Source organism: Petaurus breviceps, unplaced genomic scaffold (assembly GCF_028583685.1).
Source record: "Petaurus breviceps papuanus isolate PSGF00001 unplaced genomic scaffold, PetGlider_PUasm1.0 38, whole genome shotgun sequence".
Taxonomy (NCBI): Eukaryota; Metazoa; Chordata; class Mammalia; order Diprotodontia; family Petauridae; genus Petaurus; species Petaurus breviceps.
The window spans coordinates 86,996,442-87,008,994 of record NW_027186304.1 but is presented as its reverse complement, the minus strand read 5'-3'; the positions used below and the strand labels follow the sequence as shown (position 1 = coordinate 87,008,994).

Sequence of the window (12,553 nt, the reverse complement as noted above, 5' to 3'; positions counted from 1 at the left end):
ATGGTTTGCCTTCTTCCCTTTTCTTCTCCCTTCTCTTTCTCACAAGAGGTCATTAAAAGCAAGATCCAATTAGACTGTGCATGATAATTCACAAAAACTGGTAGCTTGGGCCCAATTACAAATACCTCTTTTGCACATGTCTATGTGCACATGTCTATGTAAATTATACTAAATACACAGACTGGCTTAAAATTTGCTTTAAACTATGAATAAGCTTTTTCAGACAACGCTCACAACAACCCTATGAAATAGGCATTATAAGCATTATTATTATTATTACCATTTTGTAGATGAGGACAGTGATGATCAGATAGGTTAAGTGTCTTGCCCTTGGGTACACAGCTAGTTAAGTGTCAAAAGTGGAATATGAAAGTTACAGGAAGTTAGGTTTTGCAATGGATAGAGTGCTGGATCTAGAATCAGGAAGACTTATCTCAGTTACTTACTAGTTGTGTGATTGTGGGAAAATCACTTAGCTACTGCCTACCTCAGTTTCCCCATCTCTAAAGTGGGGGTAATAACATCGCCTTCCTCCAGAACTTTTGTGAAGATAAAATTGAGATAGTATTTCTAAACACTTTGTAGATCTATATAAAAAATGGCTATTATATGAAACCAGGCTTCTCTAATGTGAAGTTTAGTGCTCTGTCCACATTTATATAGTACTTATACAATGCTAAGGACTTTATAATTATTATCTCTCTTATTCTTACAACAACCCTGGGAGGTAGGTGTTATTATGATCCCTATTTCACTGATGAGGGAACTGAGTCAAACAGAGGTGAAGAGACTTGTCCAACATCAATACAGCTAGGAAGTGTCTGACATAGGATTTGAACTTAGGTCTCCCTGACTCCAGGACTAACATTCTTTCCACTGTGCCAATTAGTTTAATTTCTGCAATTGGATATGCAGTTTAAGTTGCACTCTTGGGAAGAAAGAATAGCTACTGTCTCAGATTACTGAGATGTGGTCAGTAGAGGTAGTGTAGCATAGGGGAAAGAAAGCTGGATTTGGAGTGAGGAGACTGATGTTCAGATTCTGACACTAACAAATGTGTGACACTAGACAAACAGCCTCAATTTCTCTATTTGTAAAATGTGGATAATTTTTTTCCTCCTTCTTCTTTCTTCTCCTCATATGTCTCCATATTTGTCAAATGATAATACAGGGTTATGAACAAAGGAGCACCACTGAGATGAATCACAAACATAGGTTACCCACATAATTGTGGAAAGTTGGCACATGTGGGTTGTACCTTGTTACCAACCATAAGGTCGGTAAGAGACATTATTCATGACATGTATGACTAAGAAAGTAGCTAAGCAAAGCAAATAGTGTGAAAAAGGTATGACAGACAGATAGCAAGTTCTGTAATGGTAGTCTCATCAATAAAATGCTAAAATAATTAGTAGAAAACATCTAGCATATTGTGGTGGGTCCTCTACCAAAAGGATATGCAGAAAACTATGGACAAAAGGCAGCTGGATGGCTCAGTAGATAGAGAACTGGGCCTGAAGTCAGGAAGACTCTGAGTTCAAATCTGGCCTAACATACTTATTAGCTATGTGACTCTGGGTAAGTCATTTCACTTGTATTTTCCTTAATCCACTGGAAAAGGAAACAACAAACTACTCCAGTATCTTTGGCAAGAAAACCTTATGGACAGTATAGTCCAGAGGATCACAAAGAGTCAGACATGACTGAACAACAAAAGCAATGGATAAGAAGGTCTCAGCATGAAAAGGCATGAGTGCCTCGTAATATGCAAGGGTGGGGGGAAAAGAACACCTACATGAAGAGATCAGGGATGATCACTGTAGATGTGAAAGAAGCATATGCACATGTGTAAACATAGATCATATACCCATGTCTGTGTATAACATTATCATGTATATATATATATATATATATATATATATATATATATATATTTAAGCAATCGGGGTTAAGTAACTTGCTCAAGGTTACACAGCCAGATGTTTCTGGATGGGTGCTAAGTGTCTGAGCCCAGATTCGATCCCAGGTCATCCCGACACCGGAGCCGGTGCTCTTACTCGCTGTGCTATCTGGCCGCCCCAACATTATCATATTTTTAAAAATCTATGATTTGCAGTCACTTCATCCACTGGTACAAACCATACTGACTTTAGACTTTAGTTGAATCCCTGTACTCTTGGTATGACTTTACTAAACTAACTAAAGAAAACAAAACAAAGCCAAACCACAAGCCAGACATTCACAGGAGGTAAGAGTAGATGTGCCACATATAATGAATATTAACATTAGCTCATATTACTGACTTTACATTCTCACTAAATTGAATTTTTTATTCTTCTCTTTACATAATATACCATCTTCTCCTTGTAGGCTCTTGCACAGAATATCCAGCATTTCTCTATCCCATCTCTGTCTGGACCCCTCATTCTATTCAAGGCTCAACTCATGGGTCATTTCCTCCAGATAATCTTCCTGATTCTTCCCCCTTATTGCTAGTGCTTCCACTCATGTGACTTCACATTTATTTCGTATATATTTTGCATGCAGATTTTGTTTCTCCCTAGTACAACATAAGTGCCTCATGATTAATTTTTTTTGAATTTGCCTTTACATCCCCACAGTACCTGGAAAAGAGCAGGTACCTCATCTATTTTTAAAAATATTTGATTTTAATGAAGTTTTGATGGGAAAATAAGACAGAATATGACATCTAGTAAACATTTTGTTTTATTCCCACTTTTTGAAGAACAAACTCAACTATTTCTAAACATACTTGCTAAGAATGGATTTCTACAGCCATATTAGATGTAAATATCTTGAAATGACTCCCAATAAATCCAAATATAGACCTGTTTTGCACCTGTAGATTAGAGTCCATATTCTTCAGGTTCTTTTGTCATCAAGTTAAAAAATAGTAAGATTCACTAGTACCGTAATGCCAAAAAATAAAGAGAAGCAAGAATTCCCACTGCCATACTTTCAAAGGTGCTATTGTATAGTGCATTTACACTATGATAAACAACTTTAGTTTCAACTTGTGAATTGTTCCACTTTTTTTTTCACATGTCACAGTTTTGATTTTCAAGGCAGATTTACATCCATTATAAGGAAATGGGTTTATATATTCTTCTAAGCATCTTAATGTCTTTTATGAATAATGCTAAAAGCTTCAGAGGAAAGTGGTTAAAGTTTGTGACATTTGATCTCAAACTAATTCAGATCATCTTGTTGGTATTCTATTAAGATCTTGACTATAAAGAACCTTCTACTTCTTGTAGAAGGAAGTTGAGGAAAGGGTCAGTGAATCATTCAACAAATATTTATAAAGTACCCCCAGTGAGCCAAACTTTCTTGTAAACTCTTGGAGCACTTAGAAACAATCAGACCATCATGTTGTTCATAGTATGCTATAATTTTTAACAAGTTGAAATAATGACTGGAATCTTAAATTGAGCCTTGAATTGGAAGGCAGCATTGATAGAGATCATTGATGTCTTTTAAGGAGCTGGTACCCACCAAACTACTACAGACAGATTATTCTTTTACACCTTCTGCAGACTTTGGCTTTGCTCAACAAAGCCAAAATCTATAAAAGGTATAATGGAACAGTCTGTGTTCTGATTGAATTATTGGGTCAATTTACTAAACCTTTATAACTTTATCAATATTTATAACTGTTTGAATTTTCATGTGGTCTTCTTGGCTGCTGTTGCATTACTTCACAGCATCACCTCAACTGTATGGCATAATGTGTTAAGAAGTGACCCTGGAGCCAGCAAGATATATTGGCTGTAACCCTGAATAATTCTCTTAAGGACTTAATGCTCTGAGTCACTCTTTGCAGAGAAACTACCAATCTAGGGAGATTCCTTATGTTTGTGTTCTTTATAACATTGAAATGACAGGTCCAGGTCCTACCTATCTCAGCTTATACTGGCTTTGTTTAGCGTTGGCAGAAAAACATTGAGCCACAAGAATTTGCTGAGCATCTATGTTAACCTAGTATTGTGCTTGGGGCTCTGAGAAATATGGAAGGATCACATAAAGCCAATCTATCCCCCCATCTCCTTCCTTTCCCTACCCAAGAGCAAATAATAATGGGAAATGCCAACTGGAGTTCTGTATTTCAAGGTGTTCTTTAACTAGGAAGCAATGTATTTCAAATGTTTGATTTAAAGGATCTATATTTGAATTCTGTCTCTTTTTACATCTGAAGCTGTCACTTCCTTTTTTTGTGTGTGACAACTTATCTTCTCCTCAGTTTCCTCATGTAGGAAATAGAAAAGTTATGACAGAAGATCCTAAGGTTATTCTCAGCTTATAGCCTTTATATCTGTGATTTGACAATTTTATTTGCCAGCTTTGATAAAGGAAGGGTGTAGGCATCAGCAACCTGATTCTCTGTAGGTAGTATTAATACCAGTCTTTTTGAGGTTAGGTAGTGCAATATGGTGCATTATTTTGCAAAGAGGTCCTAGAGATTGCCTAATCATTTTCCTTTTAATTTAGAGTACATGACTTTATAGTTGCTTTCACAAATACCTTAAGTACCATAAGACTTCAGTACTGATCTTTTTTTGGCTAGTTTTTCAGATATCATATTTATGATGTAGGATTTAGAATGGAAATTTTGAATCTAAATAGCTATGCAAATGCAATAAAAGAAAAATTAAAACAAGGCCTATGACTTCAGGGTATCATCACACCAAGAGAGACTGAAGATCCATGTTATAATACTTGGATAACCTCCAGAATTCCATAAATGAAAAAGTAAATGAATGAAAAATATCCATGTAATGCTATGTTTCAAGCACTGATTTAAATGCTGAAATAGAAAATGAAGACAGTCCTTGCCCTCAAGGAACTTACATTCTAGTTGGGAGAGAGAGTGCATAGAGAAAAGTAGTAGTCTTGGAAAGACGTTTTGGTCTGGGAAGTTGCAAAGATGGAGAGGGAAACAATAGGGCAATCAGTCCTTTGATCCTGAGATACATGAAATGAAAAAGGAAATGTATTCCCCAAGGTCAAGGATGTTTCCCATCCTGGAACAGTAGAGTAAAAAGTGAAGTCAACTGAGTATTTCCCTCAACAATTCCTAAATCTTTCATTTATAGTAGTAGCCTCAAGAAAATTAAGCTATTTTCTTAGTCCCCTTTCATAGAGAACAATAGCAGCAGCAATAATAATAAAACAAAAACAATAACAACAACAACATTTAAATGGCACTTCAAAGTTTGCACTTGTGGTCCCATTTGATTCTCATAACAATTGTGGGAGGTAGGAGTTGTTATTCTCATTTCACAGATTCAGACACTGAAGCTAAGAAAGCTAAGTGGCTTGCCCAGGGTCACTTATTTAAATAAGTGATTAATATATAATTTGAACTCAGGACTTATTGACTCCAAATATGCATTTTATCCATTGAACCACTTATTTGCTTGAGATTCTATCTGATTATTAATTTTGATATTGTTCCCCAAGTGTACAAGTAGCTGAGATAGCACTAAATCTGATAGAAATAAGAATTAGAAGGCTCTTTCATTATCTTAAAACAAAATGAGAAGAACCATGATGTATTGGAAATGACACTGCATTGACAATTGTAAATAGTGCGTTCAAGTCCAATACTTTATCGCTGTGTGAACTTGGGCAATTTAGTTTATCTACTTGACCATCATTTTCTCTACCCATAAAACTGGAATAAAATATTAGCATTATGTACTTCACAGAGTTATTGTAGAGAAATAACAATTAGGCAATATATGTGAAACATGATTATATGTAATTAGTCTGATAATAAAATGTTTTATGGAATTTATAATCTCTTCAGTTGAACCTGTTCTCAAGAATTCCCATTCTTCATTCAAATTAGATGCCTTCTAGAGAAAGAAAAAAAGTAGGATGGTTCAGTGAAAGAGTGGTGGATTTGGAGTCAGAGGACTTGGGTTCAAATCTTAGCTCTTCTCTTACTAACTGTATGACTTTAGGCAAGTCACTTAACCCTTCAAGTTCTTCATTTCTTCATCTTCAAAATGAATAGCTCAGACTTGATCACCCCTAATTGTTTGAAGCCAATGAAGCTCCACTATGGCCCTAACCCAATCTAAACACTCCAAAGGAAAAGAAAGCAAAAAGAACAATTAAATGAATTAATTTGTCCTCCCTTTGTAGGAGCATCTTCTTTCTGTAGATACTTGTTGGCTAAGTTAAATCATTCTCATTTTGGTACTTTTTCTATTAAGTCTCTGAAAAGAGAGTACCCAAACCAGTATGGCTACAGATTACCTTTTCTTAGAAATCAAAGGAGAGTTTATTTGGATAGAAACTTAAATGAACAGAGAGAATCATTACATTTGAAAAGTGATCTTATTTTTCCCCTCCCTGACCTCTCCAATTGATCAAGTATAAAAGTTTATCTGAAATTGCATAGATGAAGACCAGGTCTGAAAGACTTCCAAATGATTAGGTTGAGAATGTTTATCATTATCATTGCCCCAACACTTACTTCTGGGCACCAGGTTGGTGGTCTTCAGTGCCCAAAGGCTGACTCCCCATTTAAGATGTTGTTAAACACTGTTCTGAAGCATTATTCATTCAAAACCAAAAAAAGAAATATGAGTATCTTTTAAAAACAACTTGAATTTTTCATTTGCTAGGTAAAGCAATTTAAACATAGACAGCCTATTTTTAACGGGAGAGTACCAAAGTATTTATTCACTGCAGGTTGGAACGATCTACAAGTTCACTCACTGAGCTGTTATCTGAACGACAAAGCATTAAGCCATAATGAGGAAATAACGGGCACGGTCTGTTAGCAGAGCAATAGAGTCTCTCTCCAGAATGAGTTTTAGCCAAGAAATGCAAGACAAGCACACTGGAGTCTACTGAAACATTGTTATGAAGGAAACTTTTCAAATTAAGACTGTAACTGAAAGAGAAATTATGAAGACAACACTTGTAAATGTTTCATGTGTAAGCTTCTGGTTTTTCATAGCTCTTTCTTTGGCAAATTCAAGAAGCTTACTGAAAATCCTCTATCCCTTCATCTTCTGAGGCATTATCATCAATTATCAACAGTCACAGAATGCCCCCGTAATGGCTACACTTGGGATTCTATGGTATTATAACCAGTTAAGAACCACCCTGTACATACACTTCTCTTCCACACTTGAAAACATCACCTTGGCTTGATGTTTTGGTCCTGCTAGAGTTCGATGATTAAAACTGGGCATTTCTACTAAGAATCCCCTCCCTATGCCCACCAAGAGAAACCCTCTTACCATGTATTCCATGTTGGCAGCAGGTGGAAACACCTTGCCCCGAACTTGGTTGTGATAATCGAGGATGGCAATCATGTCATTCTGCGAGATGTAGCGCTTCCTCCTGGCTTTGGGGAGATCCGCTGAGCCCAGATGTGCTTTTAGAGCAGCTTCAATGTCAGTGAAGTTATTGGTTGGCGAGGATGAGTCAGTGGCGTTGAGTGAGACGACTGCACTTGTTTCACAGAGAAGGGAAAAGAAGAACACACCACTGACAGCAGACATTGCTATCATCTTGGACGGAGGAGGGGAGAAGCCACAGGGTTTACTCTGCTTTGGAACAGGAAGGCAAAGTTAGGGTCAACCTATGAGAGGGCATTTTTTTAAATGTGCCACAGTGTATGATTTTACACACAAATGTCTCCTCTGAGAGCTTTCCTTGACTTGATTATATTCTGTAATCCAAAAAACTTTTTTTCAAATCAATGTTATGAGAAAGCCTGTAATTACTGCCCATGTTGCTTTAATGGATGAAGAAGAGACCTAAGATGAACTCTCTGGAGATGGAGATGAATAAAACAGCATTTCATGAGCCCTCAACCTCAGATGTGTTGCTAATCATTTTCCCACACAGTCTGAACATGTACACACTGTAGGGTGCCAAGTGCCCAAGTGGGCATTCGGTTGTAAGTGGGCAAACTGTAAGAAACTCAACCTCATCCAGATATTGAGAAGAAATACATTTCAGGAAACAGCTTCTGCTACTTGCAGTAAATGTATGGATGCTGTGTCACAGACACATGCACAGAGAGTGACAAAATATATACACAAGTTATAATCCTGTCTCAGTTTCATTCAAGAAAAAAAAAAAAAAACAAATGTGAGCTACTTTAGTATAAATGCATGCAAAACAGATTCATTCAGCTAAATGGCTTACCTCTGAGCAATGCCAAAATGAATATATTGTCCTTCCAATTTTTTAAAAAGTTCTTTGTTATGTTGTGGCATAAACCCTTGTAAGGAGGAGTGTGTCTTATTACAAACCGTCTAAGAGCAAAAACTCTTGCTAGTTTTGACGCGGCTGGCCCCAGGAGCTGCTAACAGCTTTTATATGTCACAGGCTGCATAGTACAGAAAGGGCAGGCTTTCGAAGGGTCTCTCTTGAGCCAAAATGAAAGAGGAGGGGCTTTTGGAAAGAAAACACACTGATTGGGTGGCGACCTTTTTCATGTGGGTGGTGAGGAAATGGAGTCACACCCACAGCTTGCAAAGTGCAAACTCTAAAAGACGAGCCCCTTTTCTAACCCGGCTTCCCACCTTTTCCGTGACTGGCTCATTTAATACTGGTATCCAGGCAAAAAGAGGACGGCTCTTGAAAGGGGTTAGTTCTTGGTGGGGGGGAGGGGAGGAAGTAAATGAAGCTGCTTGGGTAGGAAGCAGGATGTTTTACATGGACTATGAATGACCTGAGAGCTGAATCAGGGGAAAAAAGTAAATGGTATGTCTAGGTGTGTTGGGAGGGGGAAAAAAGAATATTTAAAAAAAAAAAAAAGGCGAGGGACCATTTAAGTTAGGACATGAATGCAAGAGACGCTTAAGTGACTGCTGTTGGTCTGGCATTGATTTTGTTCCTTCCATGTGTGTTCTCTCTCTGTCTCTCTCTGTCTCTCTGTCTCTGTCTCTGTCTCTGTCTCTGTCTCTGTCTCTGTCTCTCTCTGTCTCTGTCTCTCTGTCTCTCTCTGTCTCTCTGTCTCTCTGTCTCTCTCTCTCTCTCTCTCTCTCTCTCTCTCTCTCTCTCTCTCTCTCTCTCTCTCTCTCTCTCTCTCTCTCTCTCTCTCTCTCTCTCTCTCTCTCTCTCTCTCTCTCTCTCTCTCTCTCTCTCTCTCTCTCTCTCTCTCTCTCTCTCTCTCTCTCTCTCTGTCTGTCTCTCTCTCTCTCTTTCTCTCTCTTTCTCCTTCCCTCCCTCCCTCTCTCCTATCCTCCCTCTATCTGCTTGCCTGTCCATCAGTCTGCCTGTGTGTGTCTGTCTCTGTATTTCTCTTTTCCTCTCTCTGTCTCCCTTTTTCCCCACATACACTTTTTCTTCAGCCTCCTCCTTACTCCTTCCCCCATCAACACACACCCTCCCACCAAACAAGCAATACCTCTCACTCGTCTTCCCCATACACACCTCTGGCTAAAGAAAGGAAATATGAATCAGAATGTAGCACTACTGTCAGGTACCTGGATATTTTGAGACACTCAAGAATCAGCATGACAGAATGAAGAACAGCCAGGCAAACATCTGTTTCGGGTTTAGAAGCCTATAGCTGAAATTATTTCAAGCAGAGAATGGCTCAGCCACTCGAGCAGCAGAGTGGAGGGCACAATACAGAGGAGGAATCCAACTGCAGCAGCTGCAGCCAGCAGCCAGAAGTCCCATATTAGGAGGATGAATATTGGAACTTATTCAGGGTCAGGCTGGGCTAGAACCAGGAATAAGAATTCTGGAGCAATCTGTAAGGAGTGGGTCCTCAAAAATGCAGCTGATGTATGTTGTGATGTCACCAACAAAATACAGACTAATGCAGTGGCTGGGAAAAGGATTTGGGTACTATTTACAAGTTTACAAACTGACTTAAGATACACTATCATGTATCCAGTTTGCTGATACAAATGGTCTTTACTCTATTTCAACTGGAGAATATGTGATTCTATGTTCATAAGGAACAATGACCATACTGTTAGAGGTAAGGAGGAAAAGGGGCAGATTTCCAGTTGTACCACCATCCCTATGTTTGACAAGCCACACCCTCTTAGTTCATCACGACTCTGTGAAGGAAAAAAATAGTATATACACAGTGTCTGGCACATAATAAATGCCTCTGAAAAGATAATTGATAAATTGATAAAATGCCAGTAAAATATTTTAAATCAAAGGTAGCAAAAATATTTTTAAAAATCATCGTTTTGTTAAGGAAAATGCGAAAAAAGTTATTTCTTCTATTTTTAAGCTAATTCTAAAGCCCTTCTTTTAAAGATCTTCATGGCTAGATGACCCTAGGTTCTCCAAGGCTTTGTCAGTGGAATAAGAGTTCTGGTGAGACATGCATGTGCTTGGCAGCTGAGTCAGAAAGAGGCTCAGCAGATCCCGCCCAGGGCTAGGGAAGAGGCAGGGAATGAAGGATTTGGAGAATTAGGAGTAGCCTAATTTAGTTAGGACTCCTCTAATATTGAACTTTGTTCTTGTTTTCGTCTCTTGGATATAAGCATTCCACAAATACTTTGGTACCTACCTTACCTGGCTCTTTTATTTATGCCTGTTCTCTAACCTTGGACCTGATTTTCTCAGTACCAGATGGAATTATCTTCTTCACCCCTGAAGAATTTGCCCAATCACAGGAACATAATTGCCCTACCTCCCATAAGATGCTATGTTACCAGGCTGGAAAGACTTTGAGTATAAGCCTAGCAACATACTTTATGCTGGAGTCTAGCTAAGTTAGAAGAGGCTCATCACTAGAAAGATAACCATCAGTAAATAAACAATAATTATAATATTCATATGATGATTCAAAGTTTAAAAAAATATAAGTATAAATTATTTCCTATGATCCTAATATCAATCCTGAGAGGTAGGTACCATTATTATCCCCTTTACACAGATAAGGAAACTAAGGCAAAGAGAGGCTAAGTGGCGTGGCTTGCCTTGGGTAAGAGACATAGCAAGTTGCTGATTCAAGATTTGAACTCTGGTCTTCATGACTCCAAATCCTGTACTCTATACACTGTGTCATCTAGATTCTGAGGCTCAGAGCTTTGATTTCTCTGGGATCTCATAACTAATCTGTGTCTTAGTTGTCACTCGATCCCAGGTGCTCCTGACTCCAGGTCTGGCACTCTATATGTTATGTTAGAACTCCCTTTCATGAAGACCATTAGGTAGATGGGTTGTAGAGTGAATAACCATATCAAATGAGACCGCAAAGTATAGCAGCATGGCACAGGGGAGAGAATATTGGTTCTGAAGTTAGAAAACTTGGGTTCAAATCCTACTTCCAATACTTACTATGTTACACTACCTATGTGATTGACAATCAATCAATCATCATTTATTAAGCACTTGTTTGCCTGGTATTATGCTGGACAGCACTTAGTACTGGACAAGTCACTTAATCACTCCTGGACTTCACTTTCCACATCTCTAAAAATTGGGGGTTAAACTAGATGGCCTCTGGGGTCTTTGAGGTTGCACACTGGGCAGTGTACTGGACCTTGTCAGGGAGACCTCAGCTCCAATCCAGCCTCAAATACTTATGAATAAGCTTCATTGAATAGGCGAAGTCATTTAACCTCTGTCTTCCTCAGTTTCCTCATCTGTAAAATTGGGATAATAATAGCACCTACTTCCTAGGGCTATTGTGAGGATTAAATGACAGAGGAGGCATAAAGCATTTAGCCTAGAGCCTTATAAATGACAGCTGTCCTGTTCTATACTTCCCCAGAGGCCAGCCCAGTGCTCTGCATAAGGAAAGTTCTTTAAAAATTATCATTGGATTGAATTCAATTAAGTTGAGAGCTCATAAATGTAATACAATAGGCTAATAACTAGGTCCTCTGCCTCCTGGGTCTATGTTATGCTATCCAAGCACACATGTAAACTACTCTGGGCTATTGTCTTTCTCAGTCTTTGTAAGGCAATCCTATCCAAACTATAGAATACCAAGGTCAGGCCTCCCAAGAATCAACCAGCTCTGTTTCCACTCTCTGTCTCTATCAATCATGTTAGAATGGCAGCTCTAGGATTAAATGTTGAGGTCATTCAGTGGCTTTGTGGTAACAACTTTAAGATGTTCTTTATCTCTGTGCCTCTATACAATTCTCTTTCCCCACTACATGGATGCACTTTCCCTACCCTGATGGACCTTCAAACTCAGTAGGGAAAGTAAACCATGGAGCCCAAATAAGTGTTCTGACATAGGGACAAAGAAAACAGGGACGGAGGAACAAGACAGGGAGAGATGACTTCTTGTTGGACTGAATCAGGAAAGGGTTCCTAGAAGAGATTGCTTTTGAGCTGGGGAGTAAAGGATGAGTAGAATCTCAACAAATGTAGATGAGCTGGTGGTGAGATGAGGAATGTCAGAAATTAAGAACAAGAAAGCAGAGAGGGAGAGAGGCCACTATTCCTGAGATGAGTTAGGAAATAGTGAATATCAGCCTCATGCTAATGGCTCAGAGCATTCACACTTGCTGCCTCCTTGTAATTCTTCAGCAAAGCAATCTACAGGGCCCAAGAATGAAAACTTGGGGGG

At 38.6% G+C, this 12,553-nt stretch overlaps 1 protein-coding gene across 2 annotated transcripts in view; it reads right to left on the bottom strand.

Annotated features, from left to right (window-relative positions):
* PI15 (peptidase inhibitor 15) overlaps positions 1 to 8,417 on the bottom strand; it is a 57,021-nt gene extending 48,604 nt beyond the window's left edge. The window contains exons 1-2 of one of the 2 annotated variants that reach the window (XM_069100140.1): positions 8,197 to 8,417; positions 7,281 to 7,592 (exon numbers count right to left, since the gene is read on the bottom strand). In XM_069100140.1, coding sequence (XP_068956241.1) covers positions 7,281 to 7,553 — 273 coding nt within the window. In that variant the 5' untranslated portion in view covers positions 7,554 to 7,592; positions 8,197 to 8,417. The remainder of the gene's footprint in view (positions 1 to 7,280; positions 7,593 to 8,196) is intronic. The other variant, XM_069100141.1, reaches the window with a different exon arrangement.
* Between the last annotated feature and the right edge of the window lie 4,136 nt (positions 8,418 to 12,553).